The 26087-nt window shown below is 45.1% G+C and overlaps 1 protein-coding gene across 2 annotated transcripts in view; it reads right to left on the bottom strand.

The window, feature by feature from the left end:
- efna5b (ephrin-A5b) overlaps positions 1 to 26087 on the bottom strand; it is a 133523-nt gene that overhangs the window by 9499 nt on the left and 97937 nt on the right. For both annotated transcript variants that reach the window (XM_084055020.1, XM_084055019.1), the window contains exon 2: positions 14998 to 15290. In XM_084055020.1, the coding sequence (XP_083911146.1) occupies positions 14998 to 15290 (293 nt within the window). The remainder of the gene's footprint in view (positions 1 to 14997; positions 15291 to 26087) is intronic.

The raw sequence follows: 26087 nt of genomic DNA, 5'->3' as shown, positions 1-26087 counted from the left end.
CTCATAGCGCGGCACTGAGTGCCGCGCTATGAGCTTGTAGATCTGCTATTTTTGAATAGCCAAAGAAATCTTAGAACAGACACAGACACTTTCCCGGTCTTAATGGATTAAGGCAAATGGAATGAAGCAGAATCCAATTACAAAAGAACAAACAGGTGGGCTCAGTGCGGCTTAGGAGCGGCATTGTTTCAATCTCGGCCCGAGCCAGGCCACATTCACAACCGTAATGTTATCTGGATAACACGTTTCCTCTGGCCTGCAACAGAAGATCAGACAGCATGTCCCTTACGTGAGGACAGGAACAATGAAAAGCTAAAGTTGACTAAATAGTTGATTGGTTTTGTTTAATTCTACCTCAGTTAACCATAACAGCCATATGGCCATAACAACGCCGCTAGATACAGTAGATAGATCCTCTGGGTATAAGTCAATTGAGCCGGTCTAAGAGGCTTTGCCTGTTATTTTCCATGAGTTTAGATGAAATCCAGAGGTATCTGCAGGGGCTGTCACGGTCAGTGAACCGTTGCCAGGCTTTTGGCATTCCAACACAACCACAAGGCTTAATGCAATACCACAGATTAGCGAAACAAAATGAGACAATTGGCTTAAAATAATTGTTAAGGACTGAAAGTCACACAGATAACATTCTGCTATGATATGATCATCTCTGGATGTCTCCACAGGAAAGAAACCATCAGCCAAAATGATGTTTATGCACAGAGCATCTTGGCATGCCACACGTTGTGTCCCGTAACTCCAAACCCCAACTTTCACAACGTATACTGTAGGATCCGTTCTTTGGCTTGATTAAAGGAGGCATCACAGTTTGAGTTTAAGTGATGCAATCACTACACGTCCGTCTTCAATAGAGAGACAGACACAGGTATGCGACCATAAAGTTAACCAAGCTAGACTCGGACCCTAATCTCCACGGTGGTGGACGTCATGAAAATGTCATGAAAACTATGTTTGAGCTTGTCCTTGACTTCTAGTGTCCCACTATTACAACCATTGTACAAGCCAACATGGAGGTTTTATCGTTGCTGTCGGGCAGAAACCTCCTATCTCCATTTTCTTACTGCTTGTGTTTTTTCGTAAATTTATGTCCTGCTTGATCATACTACAGCGTCACTCAAAAGCATCAAAAGTAGCAGATCTACAAGCGCGAAACGCGGCGCAAAGCGACGCGTTTTGAGCTTATTTATCTGCTACTTTTGCTATTTTTGAATTTGAATCCTAAAACGTAACAGTTTTGGACAATATCTAAAACATCCTCTTTCACATATCAATCAATTCCGAAGCTCATAAAAACAAGCAACTAAGCAAACCGACAAAATATTCTATGTGACAGCTATGCTGCACCGAACAACCTCTTAATTGCTTCTTCTTATTTGTATGCTATCGCCTGACTTGACATTGATAGCACAACGTTAGCATGCCTCCCCATCTCCTTTGCTCTCCAGCTGCCTTCAATAACGTCGCTCTTAAGTCTTTGATCCCAGCTCGTTTGTTAGGACGGCACGGGTTAAATCTGAATGCCCTGCAACTCTCTCTGTCCAGCGGATGGCATTCCGAGCTAGCTGTCCCCCATGCCAGCCAAGCCCTCTAGGCTCTGTTGTCTTTGATTCACTTGGATTACCTTGCTGCATGCAAACCTAGTTTTGAGTTTACAAAGTAGAATCCAGGGGGATGGAGGCAAACACGTGTGCAAGCCCGCCCGCACGCAGGCAGCGCACACGCGCACACACACACACACACATACACACACCGAAAAATCCCAAAAACCTTTTCAATCAAACTAATGAGATAAATTACATATTAGATACCTTAATTGCATATCTAGATAGCATCCACGAGACAATTATTCCGTACACGTTTAGAGATGACTGCTGGGATTCATTATCATTTGCTCCTTGGCTTTAGGGCATATGGACAGCAGTCAAAAAAAAGTGAATGCACAACTTTCAGCTGGAGAGACTCCACTGAGGTCTCCACAGAGAGAGTATAGTGTACATGAACCTTCCACTGAACGAGACCCCCCGTTTCTCTGTCATCAAGATCGTCCGCCCGCAATAATATGTACACACATGCTTGAGCATGAACACACATACACGCACACGCACGTACGTACGAACGCACACAAGCACACATTTTCGGAGTACAAATGAAAAGCGAATCGTGCGAACATACTGTACAATGCGTGGGTGCAGTCAATTCTCAGCAGAATATTTTTCTATCAAGAATTTTTTGTTTTTAAAAGCTTTTTTTGAATGATAGAATGAGCTAAAAGACCCACCGAGTGCAGAACTGCAGAGCATATAAAAACCCTGATTTATACTTAGTTGCGTGGCCGGTGTCGCGCACCGAAATCTTACAAGCTCACAACGCGCCGTGCTGCGATGCGTTGCGAGCTTGTAGATCTGCTACTATGTCTGAAACGACACCATGCACAAGCAAGTATAAATCAGACATTATTATTATTATTATTATGTGTGTGTGTGTTCCAAGGAGATGGAGGAGCCAATCCTGGGAGGAGGACCATTAACCAGATGCTACTACAGCGAGCGCGCAGTGGGAGGGAGGTGAAGCGAGCAGGGAAAGAGAGGGGAGGCAGGGGTTGGAGAGCAAGCATACAGGCAGGGGAAGCGACATGAACTCTAACCCCCGCTGATAGCTGGCCTTTTGCACTCTCCTGGCGTCCTTTAACCGTTGCCAAAAGAAATAAACCAAATTCACCCCCTCGCGTCTTCTGTGATAGTGTTAACACGCAATGAGAGAGAGCGGGAGAGACAGAGAGAATTGTCATGGCAGTACTGCAGTTAGAGACACAGGAGGGATACAGAAAAATGTATCAATACTGCATTGTAGAAATACTCTGTTACAAGTAAAAGTCCGGAATTAAAAATGTACTTGAGTAAAAGTACAAAAGTATTGGCATCCAAATGTACTTCAAGTACCCAAAGTAAAAGTACCAAAATGTTTGAAAATAGCAGATCTACAAGCTCACAACGCGTCGCATTGCGACGCGTTGTGAGCTTGTAGATCGGCTATGTTCAAATAGCCTATGTATAAAGAGAGAGAGAGAGAGATGGGTGGTATAGGGATGGGGGTAGCAAGCTGGGTAGACAATCATCTAAATTCTAAAACGTGTTCCTCCCTACTTGTTTCTCATTATTTGGGTATACACATTAAATTACATTATTTTCGTTCACAGACCACAATGGCCTGGCACTCTATAGCACACTATTCTTATTGAAAACGATGAGGGGCATTTGAAGACTGAAAATCCACAAATCTGCTGTAATTACTTCATAGCTGCTACTCAATGTATAATTGATTTGGATATTCTATTGCTGAGAGCTACTTCAGCTTTTTTTTAAACCAAGCCTCCAGAATACAGAATCACAATACAGAGATATAATTACAGCACGTATGGTATCTGCCTCAATAGTAGTCGGAAAGTGGTGTGTATGTGTGCGTGTGCGTGTGCGTGTGCACTTATGTTTGCATGTGGGTGGTCGTGTTATAGGCGTTTGTTACTTTTGTTGTTGTTTTCCTCAACAAAACGCTCTACTTTTAAATCAATTAGCAGCCAACGCCTTCAAAGAGGATTTACATGTCGTCTCGTCTGTCTGATCCTGAGTCATAATCAGCCATTGAAGGCAGCTGTTCCATGCATGAATCATTACAGACCAAGAGGAGCCCTGTGTCCTCTCGTCTGTTTGACAACACAGAGCCCGGTCTGTCCTCCTCTTCCCTCTGATCTCCTGACTTCTTCACGGCTTTAACAGAACCCAGCGACATTCTGCTCTGCTGTGGGCAAGGCGATGATGACTTTATTGGTGGTAAAACTCCAAGCAAGTTGATTAGAGCCTGCTCTCCCTCGCCCCGCTCTCACAAGGCTGTCAACAAGTGTCCCATTATGTACCTCATGCCTTTGATTAAGCAAAGAAACTGGCCAAACGAGCTGGCTCCCTGAGCCAACTGTTTTGGGTTTATTTTTACATGTGTTTGTGTGTAATAATGTGCGTGTTTGACTTTGTGTGCGATCCTCAGAACCCCGGAGGAGGATCATCAAGGCTGGGGCCATTAGCAGCTTTTATTGTCTAGGAGTTCTGGAATCCCTGAGACCCCCCTTGGGGAGCAGGTTCGGTTGGGTCGCCCGTCATCTTCAAACGGCGCCTCAGCATTATGTGCATCTGTATGTCAGCGTGGATGTACTGTACTTGTACCACCTGCATGTATGATATAAATGGCAGCAACTTGGGGCCAGTAGCTACACAGTGAATGACACGCAGGGATGAGCTGAGCGGGCGTGTACTGACCCAGAATTCCAGGCGGGGTGGAGATGAAAGGGGAAATGAGGTATGATGGAGAATCCAGAGGCAAGGGAGCTGGAGAAACATGTATCCATCCATCAGGATTATGATCATGCATTTAAGAATGTGCCTGCATATGTATGAATATACTATACGTGTGTGTGTGCGCGCTCGCACTATCGTCTATAGTGTACGAATATGGCTTTCTGTCACGCTCGCTCCACGTTGTTGGATTGTTCCTGCGTGGCAATGACAGGCCTGATTATTCATGTGAATGGATGGTAGGGGCAAGTTATGACGGCGTCTGTGTGCAGGTTTCCTTACTGACACTACAAATGGAAACCGCATTGGTTGTTTGTCATTATTAGCAACTCCTCCCCATGCCCCAAACAACATACACACACAGACACTGTTCCCCTGCCTCTATTTTATTTGTCGCTTAATGTTGTTTCTCCTGCTGCTGATGCTGCCGCCATCCTCGCCACCTCTCCTCTAAGAGGTGCTCGGAGCGGTGGCTCGGCGCCGCGCCACAGATTTATGACCATTCAGAAGCCCAGGATGTGTATGGGCTGTATTCTGAGTTTACTAGAGCTTTTATGCCTGTGGTAGCGCAATAAGCCCCAGGTATGAGGAAAGGCCTTATAAGACCTTTTGGAGACCTTGTCTGGGGGGGCGGGGGGGGTCTGGGGAATGGAGCCTTATGAATATCAAGAGATTTCCTTGGGTGATGGCCTATAACTTATGACCAATTTAAACCTGGTGTTGCATTTTAAAGGCTGGCCATGGGAGTCACGCGCCGAAGTGACTGATGTCCCATCAAAGATATTTCACTTTGATGAATGGAGCGTGTGTGGGGAGCGTGTCCCCGCCGGTCTGGGACTGCTCGGTTCTGTATTGGCAAGGGACGCTCTACCCGTCTCTCTCTTCCAGTGACAAAGCCGTGGTGGAGCACCAAGGAAATCATATCCTTCAGGAGTGGGAGTCAAAGCGATGATTGATTGCATTTTCTGTGAGTGGCAATAGAACGAGCAGGTTAACAAGACAGTACGAGAGAAACATCTACGCATTCGCCAGTCTTCCGCTGCATGATGATTCCGAACGCTATTCCTATTTGCCGCACGCACACACGCGCACACACACACGCACACACGCACACACACACACACACCTTCGCTTTCCTCCACTCATCTCTTGCAGCCCGCCACCACTGATATTGGATTTCCACCCTGGCTTCAAATCGTACCCGTACACCTATTCTCTCCATATTAGAAAAAAAGCTGCTGCCATCAGCGCTCTGTGATCAGAGTTTCACTTAAGCTGTGAATGCGCTGCGAACTTTGAACTTTGGTGAAATGCTCCCTTTCTGTCCGTCTTTATCCAGTCTTTAGCGGTGTCTGTCAAGGCAAGGCAGTGGACACTTCTCGTCCATAACTCACTCGCCGCTAATGCCGCTTTCTGCTGAATTGCTTGCAGATGTACCCCAGCATTAAATTGCTTCCTGCATCTTCCCGGAGGCGGTAAATTTTGCATCTTTTATTGTAGCTCAGTAAGCTCTCAGTACTTGGCCTCTCCCTCTCTCTCTCTCTCTCTCTCTGTTTGTCTCATCTGAGACAAAAATGACCTGTAGAGCAAAAAAAAGCCTTTGTATGTCTGGATGCAGCCCAGAAAGGGATCATGCATGCTGCAGCTTTCCTCCATGTACAATATTCACCTGCGTCACGCGGAGGGCTACGGCTGACAGCGCCGCAAAGATGAAGAATTATGACCGCAATTTGAGGTGAATTCCGCGCGTCCTGCTATAGCGTTGATTAACCCATTAAGACCGGGAACGTATCTGTGTAACCACTTTAACCATTATTTTATACTTTGGGCTATTCAAAAATAGCAGATATACAAGTTCAGTTCAAGTTAAATGTGTGCAAATCTTTGAATATATATTTATTTTTAAGCTAAAATGTTTTACTCAAATCTTTTCTTCTAAAATATAAAATAAAGAAACCTTGAACAAAACAAAAAATCTTTGATTCTGGGGGGTTGCTGGAACAAAATATTTTGAAATCGGGATCCGTTGTGAAATACACATCATTTTGGGGGTCCTTGACATGAAAACGTTTGGGAACCACTGATATAGCAGCATATGTTTTTTTCAAAAAACGGTTAGGATTTAGAAGACATTTGTAGAATATATATTTATAGATTTGCAAAAATGTTCACTATTTTTCAAAAAAATAGCAGATCTACGACTACAAGCTCATAGTGCGGCACTTGGTGCCGCACTATGAGCTTGTATATCTGATATTTTTGAATAGCCAAATAAATCTAAAATTACAGAGATGCATTCCCGGTCTTAATGGGTTAAGCTGTTTCTGTTGTTGAAGCAGATGACAGCAGAGCACTGTCTCCGCTCTCTAATTTGATCAGAGATGCAACAAATCAGCCCTCGACCCGCATCGAACTCGGAAGGGTGAAAAACACCATTAGCCGGCGTTTTCTCCGCCGGAATATAATTTGACATCCTAATTCTCGTCTACAACACAGGCAGCAAATCAATCACGACGCCCGTGGCACATTCTTCCATCCCTCGTTTTTCCCCTCAGGTCATTCGGTAAGTTATGAGATGTAGGGGCGATTAATTCTCTCATCCTCCTATATATCTGCAGGGCTCTCCGGTTTTCACTGTTCTGTGTTTAGTGCTAAAAAAAAAGAATGGGAGACTGTTGTCAGTTAGATAAGATTATAAATGATTTCAACAGGAATGCTGTATTTCTACCACAAATCAAAAAGACGGAGTAAAGGATTCCTGCCTTCTACCATAACCAGTGATGTAAAGTAACTAAGTGCATGCACTCAAGTACTGTACTTACACTTAAAATGTTGAGGTATTTTTTACTTTATTGGAGTATTTCTAATTTTCAGTACTTTTACTTCTACTCCGCTACATCTCAGAGGCAAATATTGTACTTTTACTCCACTACAATTATCTGAAAGTTTGCAATTATCAATTATTACATTATAAAACATGCATTAACCACTTTAGCCCTATTTTATACCTAGGCTATTTGAAAATAACAGATGCGACGCGTTGTGAGCTTGTAGATCAGTGATATTCAACTGGCGGCCCGTGGGCCAAATCCGGCCACAGCTGATCTTTTTGGTGGCCCCTGGAACATCGTCCACGTTCCAATGTAAAATTAAATTCATAGAATTTTTACTAGATGGATGGTTGTACAGGATGACCATTTTGAATGTCTTTCATAACCGTTAACCGAAGCTCGTTAATGGTTAATCAACCATTAACAGATAAGAATAAAATGTAGAAACTATTTAGAATGGACGAATGTTAGTGACTCACTCAGGGTCCCAAATGAACAACTACAGAACAGTACCATACTGCATTTGCAGTCAAGATATTGGTTCAGGAACCCAAATGCTGGTAAATATAATCTTTGGTGTGTAAGTCAACCAAAAGAAAATCACTTAGGTCTAAGTGTTAAAGTAGCTCATCTCATATGTACTTAAGAAAAGCATCTGGTGTTAAGTATCAAAAGTAAAAGTACAAGTATCAAAAGTAAAAGTATAAAGACCTTGTCATAATATTAAGAGACAAAACAGACAGAAATGTTGTGTACTTCTATACAACTTTTCTACTTCTCACTACTTTCAGAATAATGTAGCTTTCAAGTAGTTCACCATGTATCTGCCATATCAACATAAAAGAGCACAACAGCGGTTTTGAGTGCAGTTCATCCATCACGGACCATCCATTTATAACTATTTCTGAGTTTTGAGTGGATGCTGTCAATTACACCAAAGAAATGATTCTCCTTATGCATCCATTAGCTTGTATGTGTTAGTTTTTGTGGATTTTGTCCATCTACCAGATTCTCCATCTTCATCCACTTCAAACACACCATAAGAGCTGGTGCTCTTATCACCTGGGTGCTAAAAACTAAATGAAAAGACCTTTCATTCATACGAACATGTAAACACTTCAACTTGCCAGCCTGCCTCTTATACTCTTCACACAAAGACGCTTCCATGAACAGAACACACTGAAATATCTAGTTTCTAATTTTTTTATATCAAATCTAAGCCTGTGCACCAAGGACTGACACTGATTTTTTCCTATCAAACATCAAAATGCATAAATGCAGTATGAAGCAGGCCCTAATAAGACACCATAATGGACTAAATGTGTCCATTATTGTGTCCTATCGGACCTATAGCACACAACAAACGGTTGTGTTGTCACGGTGGTCCCCGTCTTCAAGTCATTTTACAATTGTGGCCCCCTGCCTAATCTAGTTGAATATCCTTGTTGTAGATCGTCTATTTTCAAATATTTTAGTACTTTTACTTTTGGTACTTTAAGTACATTTTCATACCAATACTTTTGTACTTTTACTAAAGTGAATTTAGAATCCCGGACTTTTACTTGTAACAGAGTATTTCTATATAGCAGTATTGATACTTTTACTTAGTAAATAAAATATCTGAGTACTTTTTCCACCACTGACCATACATAACTTTCCCATCCCCCTCAGTGCATCATTCCCTTTAGAGTAAATATCGCCAACCTTGTTCCCCATGTCCTCATGGGCAGTGACCTCTGGGCTCAGGACAGTTGATGATTCAGTCTGATGCAAGGTGTGCAGTGAGGCCTGCAGCAGGGGGCAATGGTGCATACAGTCCAGCCCTGTTAGCCGCTGTATGCTAACAGCGGCATCAGCACGTGTAGACAAACAGGCTAACATAGGTCAAGTGTGACCTCTGTTTCTGAATCGCTGATATCATTGCTATTGTTCAGAAGCATCTGTGCGCGAGTACAAATGCAGCATCTATCGACCGTACAGTACGTGACGCACCGTCTGCCGTGTTTGTGGAATCCTCTTTGAAAGGCTGCGAATTGATTTAAAAGTCGAGCATTTTTGAGAAAAACAACATAACAAAAGGCTAACACGACCACCGACACGTGTACAGACACATGTACATGTACAGGTACACGTGTGTGCCCACGCGCACGCACGCACGCACGCACGCACGCACGCACGCACGCACGCACGCACGCACACACACACACACACACACACACACACACACACACACACACACACACACACACACACACACACACACACACACACACACACACACACACACACACACACACCACTTTCCTACTCCAATTGAGTGCTGTAATTAAATGTACATAGTATGCATTTCTGATACCCGGGCGATGATAAGAAATCAATTACTTCTTACTGTTTACTCAAAATAAATAAAATAGTAATTTGTTTCTGATTATGTATACTTCTTCCATTACACTGGCCTCAAGTGTATTAATGTTTTAATGATAAAAGTTTATAATATACAGATATATACTGTACATTTATTCTGCTGCAGTACCCACTGTTGGCTACAAGTACGCTTTTAAGATGCATCCTTTACACAACTAGAGAAAAGGGCAATATCGCAAGAACCATTAGAATATAGTACACAAACAAAAGAGTGATATTTCATTGCCCTTTGTTTAAAGTGACTAGCTTTACCATGAGGTCAAAGAAACCAAAGTGGTAATTTGGCTACTGTTCTCCTCCCTATCTAGATGTGCATAGACGGCAAATGCAATCTCATAACTGATTATGAATAAATGAGCTTAAGAAATTCCATACATTACCCGTGCCAAAAACTACTTTTGTTCAGCTTATGACACAGTGGAGACCACCTCTTTAAATTTGTCAACGACACGATGACACTGCGTTCTGCGCGAGGAGGGACATAGCAAAAAGACAATCTGGACATCCATGTCGGCAACGAAGAAGTGGATTGTATGTTGACAGCCTCAAATCTCTTGAGAAACTGACCTGGAGCAGAAACCATTGCATTGTGTAAACTGGGCAGGAGTGAAAGGCCATACAGGCGTTCTGTTACAACTGACGAATGAGCAATGTGAGAATCCCCAGAAGCAATAAGATTTGAGTTGCAAATGTTTGCTTTAAAAAAAAAATATATATATATTCAAAGATTTTCACGATTTTTCAAAAATAGCAGATCTACAAGCTCATAGCGCGGCAGCTTGTATATCTGCTATTTTTGAATAGCCAAAGTGAGAGATGTGATGCTGCACAGTCAAATGCTCAGTGTTCATTTATCCATTTTTAACTTAGAGAGAGTACAAATGTAACCAAATGGACCCTTACTGGTCCATTTGGTTACATTTGAACACTCTCAGTTAAATGGATTGTCTGTCTGTGTCCCTTTTTATGAATTCCAAACAAGCAGCACTACAGCAAGAGGCTCTGTATTTCTGTGAAACCTAGACCTGCATGGTCAAAGATGATTTACCTTGACCATGCATCACATTATAAAGACAGCTAGTGTTTCTGCCCTCAGGCTGTCTAGTACTTCTATCAATATGGTTGGTTGGTACCACATGCTCACTGGATCTTAACAAATCTCAACTTATTATATTATATTATATCTACGGTATAATAGACTGGACATTTGTGGGTAGTCGACCTTGCACTGTTGTTAGGGGAGTGTCTACAGCATTATGCTGGTGTTGGTCTGTGAAAATAAAATTAATAAACATGCTGGATATTGATTTAAATTTTCGCAATTACCCAAACAGTCAAAGGTCATTTGTATGTGCTACCAACTAGGCCTGGCTTTGTGGCAGACATCAGATTAGAGTGGGTAGCCAGTATTGGCATTCAATTTAGCTCTTTTAAAGAGAGGAAGCTGAGCCAATTTTACTACATTCCAGTTTTCATGACCTCGATATTCATTTTAATTAAAAAAAAATACAGAAAAGCCAAACGCAATCGTGTGAAAATAACTACAACTAGCTACATGCTATTGCCAAAAATAACAACTAATTGTGACTAGATGAAAAAGATGGTGGAAGAGGATGAAAAGAAAAGGCTGTTGACGTGTAGGATGTTGAAGAGGAGTAGGAGGATGATGATGACAATAATGAGGATGATGAAGAGTAGTAGGAAGATGATGACAATAAAGAGGATGTTGAAGAATCGGAATATGACAATAACATAAATAAATGCTGCTGATGATACTGCTAATTTATCCTTGTTGAGAGCTTGTAGATCGGCTATTTTGTCGCAGGAGACCGCCATACGACTAAGTATAAATCAGACTTAATACTGGTGTGCTGAGCAGGCATCGTCTCAAGTGCTATCAACCCTCTCTCTCTCTCTCTCTCTCTCTCTCTCTTTCTCTCTCTCTCTCTGTCTCTCGCTCTCCATCTCTTTCTTTCATACATATATATACACTCCATCTTGCTCAGCTCCCCTTTCTGTCCACTAAAGAGACTGTCCAATCCATCAGCGGCCATTTCCCTGGCGTCCCCTGGATGTTCAATCTGGACACAATGACGGAGGGAAATCACATATGTCAGATGACTTCATGGTGGATGACTTTAATATCCGCCGCGTTGGCCAGAGAGAGGCTACACGCTGGAATCACTCAATGGCCAATGAAGCCGCGGGCCACTAAACCAATATGGCGTGCTACGGCAGAATGGATGCGTTCCACGGAAGCGATGTCGGTCGCGGTGTAATTTAATCCAGCCCTAAGGACAGGCATCTCTCAACAGAAATGAGAGTGGGAAAAAATATAGAAATTTCTGGAAATGGGGGTCTTGAGGGAGTGGATGAATCGTGTAACCCTTCCCTAACCCCCATCTAACGCCCACCTTTCGAGGTGGGCCTTTAGATGGGGGACATTTTTCCCTTATCTCGTTTAACGTGAGCCACCGATGCAAATAGGCTGTAAGAGCAAAGAGAAATGTGCTTACTTTGTTTTCACCAGACGAATGACCAAACAAAAAAAAAACACCTGCATGAAGAAATAGATTTCAAGCTTGTCTGTTTCAATGCACAAGCTTGAGAGAGAAACTGGCTCAATCACCGCAGAAACAACTCTAGAGAGAGGCTCTTTGACTTTATAGTGTAACAGAGCAAAGAAGGAAAAAGAGAGAGAGAGAGGGAGAGAAACAGGTGAAATGAATAAAAAAGGAGCGAAATCCCCGGTCGGCTGTCAGACTTAACTGCTTCATAAAAAGGTGCCAATTCAGAAAACAGACTTGTACCTCCCTCCCTCCATACCTCCTTACACACAGAGAGGAAGAGGCAGAGACAGCGCCATACATTAACACCACCGGCCGTATCTCACAGATAAACAGATACAGGCACAGTACAGTACATCCACTAGAGTTTAAGAGGAGAGTGTAAACCGTCAAAACTGATGCTATCTCTCTGAAGATGAATTCGCGGGGAGTTTTTGCTGCACAGCACACCGTAAAATCCTCAGAGTTAATTTATCCATGTGTAACTCTGAGACAGTGCAAATGTAACTAAATCAAACAGGCCCTTGTATTTGGTTACATAAAACGCTATTGGCCAATCTGACTTGACCGATTTAACTAGTACATCTGCAGTGGTTGGAGGTGGACCCCTTGCAATTCTATAAAGAAATGTAGACCTTTTTTGGGTAGGAACACTAGTGGTTGACAAGTGGCATTGCCTGAAGCTCAAAGCGCAATATCTTCCATGCCCAAGCAGTAGAAATGTGTCTCCTGCACAGGAGACCGGAGTACTAATTTGGGGAAGGTCATGAATCTTAGGGAATGCAGCTTTAACAAGCAAGTAGTGGTAGTAGTAGTAGTAGTAATAGTAGTACAACAACATACAGTTTATGCAGACACAACAAAACACTGGCTTCAGCTGGTGATATATGGCAGGGCAATGCGACTTGTATGACACTGTTTTATACCACAAACACTATGCCAGAGCTCCCATTCCGGGGCGGCAACAGTGCATCAGTGTGACAAATGTGTTTCAAGCGAGCGTTCGATGTGATTGTCTCTGGCGACAGCAGCTCGTCAGCCTCCCTAAGGTGCACACAGGCCGCGGTGGGAGGACCAAAACTCCACTCCATTCCACTCTGTCACCCAGCTTTGATCGAAGCTAATTTCCCACGGGCCGCGGCTTCGGATGAACCCCTGTCACAAGCCGGAGGAGCGGGGCGACTTAGTGTCTTCTCTGGGACAACCTGATATAAGAGGACATCATAATGCAGAGACGAAGACCCGTTTTTTTAATGAAAGATAGAGCCGTATTCAGCAGCGGAAAGTGAGCAATAACATTGTAAAATGTCTGGTTTCGAAATCCCCCCGTGGATTCCGAAACCCTTTCTTAAGGGGAGGAGGAGCGTTCCCGGGAGCGATGATGTGCGTTGCACAGGCCGATGAGCCTGGCTGACAGCGTCACGTGGGACCGTCTGCAACAATCTCATAGAAAGTCTCTTGTAGATGTGTGTGTGTGTGTGTGTGTACTGCTACTGTTCATGTTTTAGTTATAGCGGTTTACTCTAAATGCAGAACACCTGTGGAGATATAATTAGTGTGAATTTCTCACTGTCGATAATGTGCCACAGTCTTGCAGGTCCTTTTAAAAAGTTTGTTACACCGCTCGATGCCCGTTGGGAACGATGCCTTTTGGAAACGTATGCCTTCCAGTTATTCAATACCGGTTTAGACCTGTCGTACCTGTTGCCAGAGTACTTAGTAGTTAGTAGTTAGTATCCATTACCATATTATTACTTGGAGACCAGTCTATGACATCAGTACTACAGTGTGATGACAAATTGTTGACATCAGGGATTTCCATATATGGGCATAAAAGGGACTCGGACAAACACGTCAAATCAAAGTCATTTGGTATAGATGGAAAACCCTGGTCAGCTAAGTACGTATAAGGGCTTAAGTGGTTAATTTATACATTTGTAAATCCAAGATTGTACAAATGCAACCGAATGGGCCCTTACAGGTCCATTTGGTTACATTTGGTCACTCGCACTTTACAGCGCAAAATACGGACGTGCAGAGGATTGATATGGACGTTACCCAACCAAGGCCTCTCAGAAAAGTCGATACGTCCACTTAAGAATTTGTGAGGGATGCAGTGTTACGTTGGTTTGACTTGATTTGCTGAGGAAAAACCAGATCAATCTGGTCTCCTTGTCTTTCACCGTGTGTACATCTGATCGTCAAGAGGTTGCTCAGAGGCCATGTTATTACATTTGAAACACTAAAAAACATCTGACTCCCGCCCCTCCCCCCCACCGTCAACCCTCAGAGATAATCTAACTCTGAAAGTGCAGGAGAGGATCCATTTAGTCTTAAGCACTATAGGCTGCTCTTCAGTCAAAGAATAAAAACATATTCGTTCAGGAGATGACCACGAGGGTTTCCGTATAACTCCTCGAAACACAAGCTGATCAATAAGGGTAGTTTCCCTGCCTTCCCTATGGGACCCACTGTGAGAGCCCTGGGGCTAATTGGGGTTGGGGTTCTTGCACTCTGCGTTGTAGCCACGGTTGCCAGATCTGCTTATTATAATTTCCCTGCAATTTTTTTTTTGAAAATAGCCGATCTACAAGCTCACAACGCGTCGCATCGCGACGCGTTGTGAGCTTGTAGATCCGCTATTTTCAAATAGCTGATGTATATGTTAAAGTGTTCATGTGACCGATAGTCGCTTCTTTTGGGGTGGTTTTCCTAGACCTGGGTGCTTGTTTCTCTCACATAATCTGGCAACACTGGTCGTAGCGTGCCACTGACCCACAGGGCACTGTGAAGGAAGGTTTTTTTTGCACTCACATATGTAGTAATACTCTCTGCCCGGTCTGAACTCGAAGCCCAGGGAGAACGGCGTGAAGAGCTGGAACTTCTCGGAGAACTTGAGCGGCCCGTTGGGGGAGTGCGGCCGATTGCACTCCCAGCGCTTGAAGCCCTTGGCGGTGTGGTCGCACGTGCTGTAGCCGTCGTAGTTGACCATGTAGAGGACGTAGCGCTCCGTCCGCTCCTCGGGGACCGAGTCCTCGTAGTGGGGGCAGTAGACGTCCAGGTAGTCGTTAATGCACACGTCGATGTGGTAGTCCCCGCGGTGGAACCTGGTTGGAGAAGAGGAGAGCGAGAGAGAGTCAGAGAGGAAAGATAAACTTTTTGATATATGATGCACTTTTGTTTTATTTAAGGGACTTTGCGGCCAATATTTATGTCAAGTCCGGTGTGAAAGGTTCAAACATTTTTCTTTTCCGCAAAACATTCCCCCCCCCCTGCCATCAGTTTGTGATGTACGCTCCAAAGCTGGAACATAACACAGAACTTCCATCGCGATACGGACCTGCCGGCATGATTCACTGCGACACTTCAAAAGCAGCTAAGTGGCCGTTACTTTGGGATGGAACATCTCCTGGCCGCGCGCTTCACGCAAGAGTCAACTTGACTTAATGAGCCTCCTACCACTCCTTCTGTCTGCCGCTCACATCAACAAGACCCGGGGCTACTTAAACAACTTGGACCATAAAACTCCGATGCACAGAACACTCAGAACGTCAATGCGCTGGACGTAAACACATCGCACATGAGCTGTGTTTGGTTGCAGGACGTGAGCCGCAGGTTTGAGCTCTCAACATTCCTCCGACGTCTTGCGGAAATTTACAGGCACCCAACTTCTGGCTCCGATAAATGCGTGGGGCTAGTTCGTCTATAAATCCATCGCGTGCAGTACACACCTTTGCACTCTGATAGATGGTGAGCTAAAGAGGTTCTCCAAAAAACTGTTTATTTATTTTCATATAAAAATTTGATATATCTTTTTTTTCCAAAAGCATTGCCTAAAATCCCCTGAAAAAACAACCAAATGCAAAGTGCAAATGATAGGGGAGCTATGAGATAGTCGACAACAGTAAAAGTCAAATTGTAGGGAAAATTCAAGGAATGGATGCCTCTGAGGGCTGTGCTGAGAGCCATGTTTACAACTGCAATGAACCAGAAAAGACCACACAGGGTCAGAGGACATATACACAGACCACACACACATACACACACACACACACACACACACACACACACACACACACACACACACACACACACACACACACACACACACACACACACACACACACACACACACACACACACACACACACACACACACACACACACACACACACACACACACACACACACACACACTTTCATTTTTCTATTCTGTTGGTTATGAAAACTGTGGCTCTCTATCTTGCAGCATTTTTACACCTTCCGCGAATGTTCTTGTAATTAACGGGTGTGTGCATGTTGTGTAGTAGGTGTGTGTGTGTGCAGAATTGCTGGGTGAATTTAGTGCCAAGCTCACCCTGGGGTCAAACAGGACAACGTTTACAGAGCAAACATTCCACACCTGTAAACACTCACTGAGGAGGATGCCTTCAATTTAGCTCACACTTGAAGCACTCTGTCAGGGCCCTTTGGGGAACAATGTCAACCCCACTCACGTATGTACACAGGTGCATGCACGCACGCACACACGCACACACACACCTAGACACTTGAACACACACACACACACACACACACACACACACACACACACACACACACACACACACACACACACACACACACACACACACGCACACACACGCACACACACAAACACCCCAACGCACCTGCTGCAACTGACTCATTGTACCCAGAAGCCAGGAAGAGCTTGTTTATAATTGGGAACTCAGTCTTGGTCCTGTAAGAGCACAACCTGACAAGAGTCCTGACAAAACTTTTAATTGAAAACCGCCAGCGCAGGCTGTGAGAATGGAATAAATGCCCCCCCCCCCCCTAACACTCAGGGGGGCGCGGGGGACCGGCGTATAGCTAGCTAAAGCAATTTTTATCCCGGGGACCGCGGAGTCCCATGGATCAACGGATCAAAGAGCACGCTACGCACCCGCAACGTTGTGATGTCTTTCTCCCATCTTTTATGTCACCCTCAACCGGAAAAAAATCCAATAAAGCAGAAACATCTGAGGGATAATCTTTTTGAAAAAAAGGCAACAATTCATTTTTCCTCAGATGTGGAGAGGAAACGACAACACATTGTATGGAAGTTATGATGTCTAATCCTTCATTTATAGTCCGTCGTGCAACCATGTCACGCCCTTAAAATAGCAGCTCTACGCGACGCGTTGTGTTAGCTTGTGGAAAGCAATTTTTGGCGTGTGACACCAGCGCCCAACGAACTATGAATCAGGCTTAAGTAGCTTTGTTTTGAAGTCTTACGTGAAACAAAAAATCACCAGATGAATCTATTGTTATCATGAATTCTCCATGATTACGACTCAACAAATTATTATTCCATTATAAATAAGAATGACGACCACTCACTAGCAACAGTATTCTCATTGATTGCCTTCATCTCACAGGCACAATCCTCTTCCCCTCATTCCATCAGTCTTATCCATTAACATCTCACTCCTCGAGTCGTGTGTAGTCAACGTTTCCGGCATTTGTTTAGTCTTTCCCCGGTTTGATCATTCCCAAGCCTGATGTACAAGACTGCATGCGTCCAAATTTGGTCCGCGGTCGCATGTTTACGTATGCGTGTGTATGTTTATGCGCGTGAACGCACCGGGGCGAAAGAGTGAAAGGCTGCTTTTCCTGTGTTTACCCGCGGAGGGTAAATACCTGTGTGTGAGTGTTTACCACAGAGCCATGGATCAGCTCATCTGTAACATCTCATTTACAACATGTCACCGGAGGTCCACCAAGCGCCATGCATCTCTCAGTACTTTCAAATGTCACTGACTTAATGGCCACAGCATCCTCCCATAGCGCTAGCCACGACTGCTCCTCTGTGTGTGTGTGTGTGTGTGTGTGTGTGTGTGTGTGTGTGTGTGTGTGTGTGTGTGTGTGTGTGTGTGTGTGTGTGTGTGTGTGTGTGTGTGTGTGTGTGTGTGTGTGTGAGTGTGAGTGTGTGTGTGTGTGTGTGAGAGAGAGACAGACAGAGAGAGACAGAGAGAGAAAGAGAGAGAGCATTATATGTCTTGAAGATACAATACAGTATGTTTGCGCCCATACATACGTGCATGCGTGTCTGTGAGTGCATGTGTGAGCGTGTGTGTGAGAGAGATGTTTCAGCTGCCCTTCTCTCCCTGCCTCAGCAGTCAGAATAGTGGCTGCTGGTGCTGACTGCAAATGAACCAGAGGATGTTTGGGTGAGTGAGCACATAAAAGGGGACAGGACAGGCATTTGTAACACATGCACAGTAACGTGCGCGCAAACACACACACACACACACACACACATACACACGCACACATACACACGCACACAGACACACAGACAGACAGACAGACAGACAGACAGACAGACAGACAGACAGACAGACAGACAGACACACACGTACGTTGCATTTGTGTTATCAGCTTAGTGGGATCCCTGGCACGTTGGCACAAGAACAGCAGAGGGCTGGCCAGCGGTTGTTAATGGCACATAGAGAGATAGAGAGAGAGGCTGAGAAAACCAGGCTTAGACGGAATGGATCTGGCTCCAAAAGTGTGTGTGTGTGTGTGTGTGTGTGTGTGAGTGCGTGTGCGTGTGCGTGCGTGTGCGTGTGTGTGCGTGTGCGTGTGCGTGTGTGTATCGAACAAATATTTGATTTGGGAACACACCTTCAGTGTTAAAGCTGCAATCCGTAGCTATCATATCCTATACCCGGCATTTGAACCCGGGTATAGGACAACATTTGTACTGTCAAGCTTGTTTGGGAAGGCGAGATATTCTCTGTTGAATTTCATGCAATAGCTCTTGTCAACCAGTAGTGGTCCTACCCGACATCGGGGTTTAAGAAGAGTAGGGAGACCAAGTCCAGCCACCACAGCTGTGTTAGATAAGACTGCATGTTGCAACATACCGATTGTTTAAAATAATGTTTCATTCACTTCAAAGTTATGGATCGCAGCTTTAATTTAACTCTGAGAGTGTAACAAACGGAACCGAATGGACCCGTTACGGTCCATTTGGTTCCGTTTGTTACACTCTCAGAGTTACAAATGGATAAATTAACGGTGGGGATTTTGCGGAATGTTGCATAAAACCACAGAGAGGAGAGCCTCGCAGACATCATCCAAACAGATGGCAACGCAGGGCTCCCACAAGTTCCCAGGCCCAGCGGCGTATAGCACTGTAATGTAACCATACATCCAACATCAAGGGAGCTGTAACTTTTTGTGCAAAGATCTGTGTTTGGGGAGACCCGAGTTAAAACAGTTCCCCGTTTGCCAATCAAACCGCAACCAGAGACAGTAAAATTCCAACCCAATTCGAAAGCTGTTTTCAAGGTCTTTTCTGGTAAAAACATTCCACTCTTTTTTTTTGCCTTCCCTTAAAGAATTATGTTTACCGTCGTCATGAAATAACATGTTATTATGGGCCTGATAGGAGAGTTTCACGTGCGCCCCGGCGCCTTGTTTATAGTAATAGCAGACTTGATTGTCCGCCGCAGTTCTGTAAACACGTCCCCGCATTACAGCGGAAAGAGGAAGCCATTCTTCAACACAAAATGGACATGAGCCTCGAGGTACTTCAGCCTCCGTGCCGCACGGAACACGTTACCCAGAGCACTGTTTATTATCGACGGAATGTAAATCAAAACCGTGTTACTGAAGGTTGTAATTTTTTTCTGTGTGTGTGCGTGTGTGTGTGTGTGTGTGTGTGTGTGTGTGCTAGCCCTTGAAGAGTGAAATATACAGGTTCTGGGGAGGAATGGCTGAGAGGCAGGAGGGAGATGGTACAGTAATGTCGGGGTCAATGAAGAGACGGAGCGAGCACTAAGATAAAGACGGTGCTGTGCATACCAATGTGGAGCGCACAATGGGGCATGTAAATTAAAGCTCCATCAGAGAGGCCTGTTTTGTCTGTGTGAGAGAGAGAGAGAGCATCTGTGTGTGTGTGTGTGTGTGTGTGTGTGTGTGTGTGTGTGTGTGTGTGTGTGTGTGTGTGTGTGTGTGTGTGTGTGTGTGTGTGTGTGTGTGTGTGTGTGTGTGTGTGTGTGTGTGTGTGTGTGTGTGTGTGTGTGTGTGTGTGTGTGTGTGTGTGCGTGCGTGCGTGCGTGCGTGCGTGAATGCAACTCTGTCTGCGCGTCCCTAAGATGAAAGCTAAAAGCTGGTACAAATCACATTAAAAGCTACAAATTGTACAGATGGAGACGCCGCTGGGTGAACTGAATTGAAACAAACCACACACACACACACACACACACGCACGCACACCATTTTTCACAACATGCGCTCCTGGTCACATTGTTAGGAGAGAACTTTCCCAGTCGGCAGAGTGGAGCACAGTGGAGTGGCAGTGTTGACCAGCCTTTCTTGCTATAAGAGGTAATTAAGGAGCAGCGCTGGATGGCGCGCTAATTGTCAAATGGTGATAATTACAAGTCTTTGTTATGCCACAGCTGTTCACAGAGAGCCTCGGGTCACAACATCAAGCCGGGCACAGAATGGGCTGGCTAATCAACCAGGCAAGGCTGGGAGGAAAGACGAGAATGTGAGCCTGTGTGTGCATCTGTGCGTGTGTGTGTGTGTGCGTGTGCGTTGTTTGCGTGCGTGCGTGTGTCTGAGAGCACGAGAGAGACAGGGTGCGAGAGAAAGAGAGAGATAATTTTTATTACCAACTGATTACACTCTTTCACACTGCCTCCTCAGGCCCTTGGGGCTGAAATTGAAGGGCCAAGTATTCTCAGCTACACATACTGTACACACGCACGCACAGACTTGAAGGCACGCATGCACACACACACACACACACACACACACACACACACACACACACACACACACACACACACACACACACAGAGTGAGAGTTCAGGAGAGCTGGAACAGTGAAGTGAATGCAGGCTAAGGTGGCACACCACTGCAGTGCCTGATTGGCTCATTTCCATTTCAATTACACAGCCCAGTGACATTGCTGCGCGCGCGCACACACACACACACACACACACACACACACACACACACACACACACACACACACACACACACACACACACACACACACACACACACACACACACACACACATACACACACACACTCGCACACACAGACGCACACACACACACACACACACACACACACACACACACACACACACACACACACACACACACACACACACACACACACACACACACACACACACACACACACACACTGTACCCAGTGAACTCCCCATCATCCACTGCTCACGAGCTGTGCATCGGTGGTGTTGAGGAGGACACAGGGAGAGATAGATAGAGTGAAGGAAAGAGAGGAGGAAAAAAAAGAGAAAGAGAGGACAGGGCGAGAGAGAGGCAGCCAGAGTGAAAGAGTTCAGCGGCAGGCAGGCGGTGGCTGAGAGCATGCCAAGTCATCTAGCCCATTATGACCTGAGGCCCATTCTACATGTCTCCTAAATCCCAACAGTATTCTGAAAAACGTATGTTTCTATATCAGCAGTGCTCAAACATTTTCACGTCAAAGACCCCAAAATGATATGTATTTGGCCACCGACCCCCATCTCAAAATATTTAGTTCCAGGGACCCCCAGAAGCAAAGAATAGAGTTAAAAATGTTCGCTTTAAAATAATATACATTGAAAGATTTGCACACATTTTCACGATTTAAAAAAAATAGCAGATCTACAAGCTCATAGCGCGGTACGAGTGCCGCGCTATGAGCTTGTATATCTGCTATTTATGAATGGCCAAAGTGTAAAATAATGCTTTTTGCTCAAATCTAAAAATGACACAGATGCGTTCCAGGTCTTAACGGGCTAGGCAGCGGAATGAAAGAGATTCGACAGAGAGAGAGAGAGGGAGAGAGAGAGAGAGAGAGAGAGAGAGGAGGGCGGCCACGAAGAGAGGAACTTTGACTTTGACTCCTGCACTCGGCACGGCTTCAATGCGTTGTTGCCGTGGCTGCGTATCACTACGCCACGGTTGATGACCTTGTCATCAGAGGGAGAACAAAAGAACTCCATTATTGTCGCGGGGACATCAAAAGGACAGGCGGGTTGCTCATGTAATGCCACAGTTTTCTTTTTAACCAATTAAACCCCATATGTTGTTGAGCGGAGTCCTTCAGGGGCTCTATATAAGTGTATTTTCCGTTTTCACTCTACATTAAATATCGTTGCTGAAAATAGCCGATCGACAAGTTCACAACGCGTCGCGTCGTGACCTTATCGATCTTCTATTTTCTGCGAACATTTTCCCTGAATACGGATGCTGGGGTTTAAGTGGTTAACTGCTTATTACTTACAACAACGCGTCTGCACCGAAAATAACGGATCTACCAGCTCACGGCGCGTCATATCTGCTAGATCTGCTATTTTCTGTATGTAACACCGACACCGCAACTACGTATAAATCAGGCTGGGCCACTTAAACCCTATATAATGTTGACGGGATCCCCCAGGGCATTATACTTGTACCCCCTCCTTTGTTTGCCTATTATGACATGCCCAGAATATGGACGCAGGGGTTCATGTGGTTAGGGAAGAGGAAGATGAAGGTACTGTGTGTGGTAGAAAAGCATTGATGGCATCGTGTGACTGGCAGTGGAAATTTTTCCATTTTGGAGCGGTGATCATCTATTTAGCCACCGTGGCAACGACATAAAAGCAACAATGGAGGGATGCTTTGGTCCTACAGTATATGCCTGCAAGAGGAATGGTCTGGGTGGTCGATCTCTCATGTCTTTTAGATACAGAGTACTGCACTCACCAACTGTCATTTATCTTAAAGTCATGTCTCAGAAAGTCTGAGAGTACAGGAGGACTTTTCTTTTCTCTTCTGTGTACGTCTGCAAAGTCTCTATTTCTCACCCTGCCTCTTCCGCTCACAATCCCCACCCAAATCAGAAGAAACTATTTACTTTATTTCAACTCGTACAACTGAAATTTATACATCTGATATGTTTTCAATTCAATATCCAGCGGAGGAGGCGATGTTCTGCCGGCTGATAAATCAAATCAGCCGGCAGAGTCACTCATACAAGTAATGCACCAGAACCCCAGAAAGCAAGAGGCTAATTCAACATTTTCATTTTCTTTTCTTACTTTAGAATGTGTTCTTTCCAGTTGAGCGTGGGCGTGTTCATGTACTGTACATGTCCACGCAGTGTGTGTCTGTGTGTGTGTGTGTGTGTGTGTGTGTGTGTGTGTGTGTGTGTGTGTGTGTGTGTGTGTGTGTGTGTGTGTGTGTGTGTGTGTGCTTGCGTATGGTCCCAAAGTGAAAGATCACTTGTTGATTTCAGTCCAGAGGGAAAATGTGTTGTAGCCAAGAGGAGATGAACTCTGCCTGAACCTTGGATATAGTACACATTTAAAAGAACACCGGGCAACAGTCTTTTCACACACTTTTAAACCACACACAGAGACACAGGCGCCTGCACGCACGCACACACACGCACACACACACTCACACACACACCAAACACCATCGCAACCGTAGCTTATGCAGTTGTCTAATTACAGATGATTGGCTGTGAGAATAAAAGAGCGTGATGAGAGAGTGGACAGAAAGGGATACAAGGGGGGTAAAAAGGAGAGAGACATAGCGAGAGAGAGAGAGAGGGTAGTCTTCTTATTGCATTCCACCAATCATGATGGATAGCGCAATTAACCATGCGTGCTCCAAATAGGGATCAGATCAGGACTTTTGTCTGCCTGATGTCCAGGAAGACATTCACCGTTTAATGACGGCAAAGCCCTTTAATGGAGAGAGAGAGAGAGAGGGACTTAGAGAGAAAGAGTATGGGGCGGGCGGGGTGAGGTGGGGAGGGGAACTGATAACTGCATTCAATATTTCCATTCTGCAGTCCTCTTCACAGTAAAATTTAATTCTTCACCACCCCGCTGTTTCTGTGATTCCTCCAAATCAGCACTTCTTCACTTCATTGGGGACTCGGGGATGAAAAAAAAGTGCTCGCTTTCTGTCTCAGGGCAGCAATAACACCGCCTTCTGGGGACTATACTGACGTTAGACTAGACAATACAAAACACACTATATATATATCGTATTTTTCTCTCAGCTACTGGATCCTGGGTGGGGGGGGGGGGGGGGGTTGGGGGGGTGAACAGTGAAGGCTCCCGGGCTTTGAATGTGTCATGAGTCAGTTCATCAGTTCAACAGCTCCTATCAGCTTCATCGTTGACATTTTAGAAGTTCAAATTATGAGATTTGAAGCAAAAGAGGAAATCTAAGCCCTGAGAGAGAGAGAGAGAGAGAGAGAGAGAGAGAGAGAGAGAGAGAGAGAGAGAGAGAGAGAGAGAGAGAGAGAGAGAGAGAGAGAGAGAGAGAGAGAGAGAGAGAGAGAGAGAGAGAGAGAGACACCAATGAAGTCAGAGGAAGAGCATGTATGCGAGAGTGTCATGTGTTCCTGTGGCTTGACAACCGCATTCCGCCTTGACTAACTGGCCCTGTATAGCCTTACAGCTCCAGGGAGAACACATGGGGAGATCAGACCGATAGAGTATCACATATTACTGATATTACCTACTGGACATGCTGTGAGGTGCTGGGGCTGTTTGACTGTCTGCATGTAAGCCTATACACTGACATGGGGATTGCACACAAGATACACTGTACAGTATGTGTACACACACACACACACACACACACACACACACACACACACACACACACACACACACACACACACACACACACACACACACACACACACACACACACAGAGAGAGCCACTGTCCGTGGCACATTTTACTGCATCCATCTGCTGTAGCTTTATGGAGGGTGTACTCCAGGCTCACAGCAGGTGGTCAGGCCAGTATAATATACTGGCTGTCAGTGGAGAGGGACACCGAGGCCGCCAAGCACATTCCTTCATTTTGCCCTCGAGCTCGCTCTCTCTCCCTCCCTCAGCTTCTACCTCTCTTTCTCCATCTCACCATCTCAAGTCTCTCTCTCTCTCTCTCTCCCTCTCTCTCTCCATGCAGTGTTGCCAGATTCCATGAGCGAAACAAGCTATCACGCCTAGGAAAACAAGCCCAAAAGACGCGACTATGGGCCGCATGAGCACTTTAAACATCTGCGTCAGCTATTTGAAAACAACGCGATGCGACGCGTTGTGAGCTTGTAAGATCTGCTATTTTCAAATAAAATCTCGGGGGGGGAAATTATGATAAGCAGACCTGGCAACACTGTCTCCATGGTCCCCTGCTTCTCTTGCCTCACTCTGCTCCCCCCTCCCCCCTCCCCCCGCCACAACCCCCACCGCCCACCCCCACCCTCCACCCTTCCCCTGTACTTTATTCATTTCCACCATTTATGTCTCTCGGCACTCATTTTGCCCCGGGGAGACGACGATGAATTATGAGCAATGACAGATGAGTTCTTGTTCTAGTTGTGGTGTTGAGTGAGACAGTGAGATGTGGGACCCTGGTGGACGTTTGATCTCGCTCTGTGTCAGCTCGCTGGAACTCAAGCCCCCCCAAAAAACAGAAAACAGGCAGATAGCACTTCCTCTGAGCTCATCTACAACGCTGTCTGCCAAACAACCATCACTGTGTGTGTCTATGTGGAGCTGTGTGCGTCTATGTACAGTGTGTGTGTGTGTGTGTGTGTTTGTGTGTGTGTGTGTGTGTGAGAGAGAGTGTGTGCGCGCGCGCGGCGCGCATGCTAAAGCTTGCTAGCTTGAATGTGCGTGTGTGCATGTGCATGTAAAAGGATTTCTTTATGTCTCCTCCGCCTGTCACCAAGGAAGTCACAGACAAGAATGTCACATCTTCCGACTTCCCGTCAGACCCCGGGGCTGTTCCCCTGAATCACTGCTGCCCTGAACCCACTCCCCACCCAACTGTACACACTGTAAGCTCTGACATGTTTACCAGTATGTGTGTG

This window comes from Gymnoscopelus microlampas, assembly GCF_963454915.1.
Source record: "Gymnoscopelus microlampas genome assembly, chromosome: 4".
Lineage (NCBI taxonomy): Eukaryota > Metazoa > Chordata > Actinopteri > Myctophiformes > Myctophidae > Gymnoscopelus > Gymnoscopelus microlampas.
Note: the sequence above shows the minus strand (reverse complement) of the source record. Positions and strands in the feature narration are given on the sequence as shown.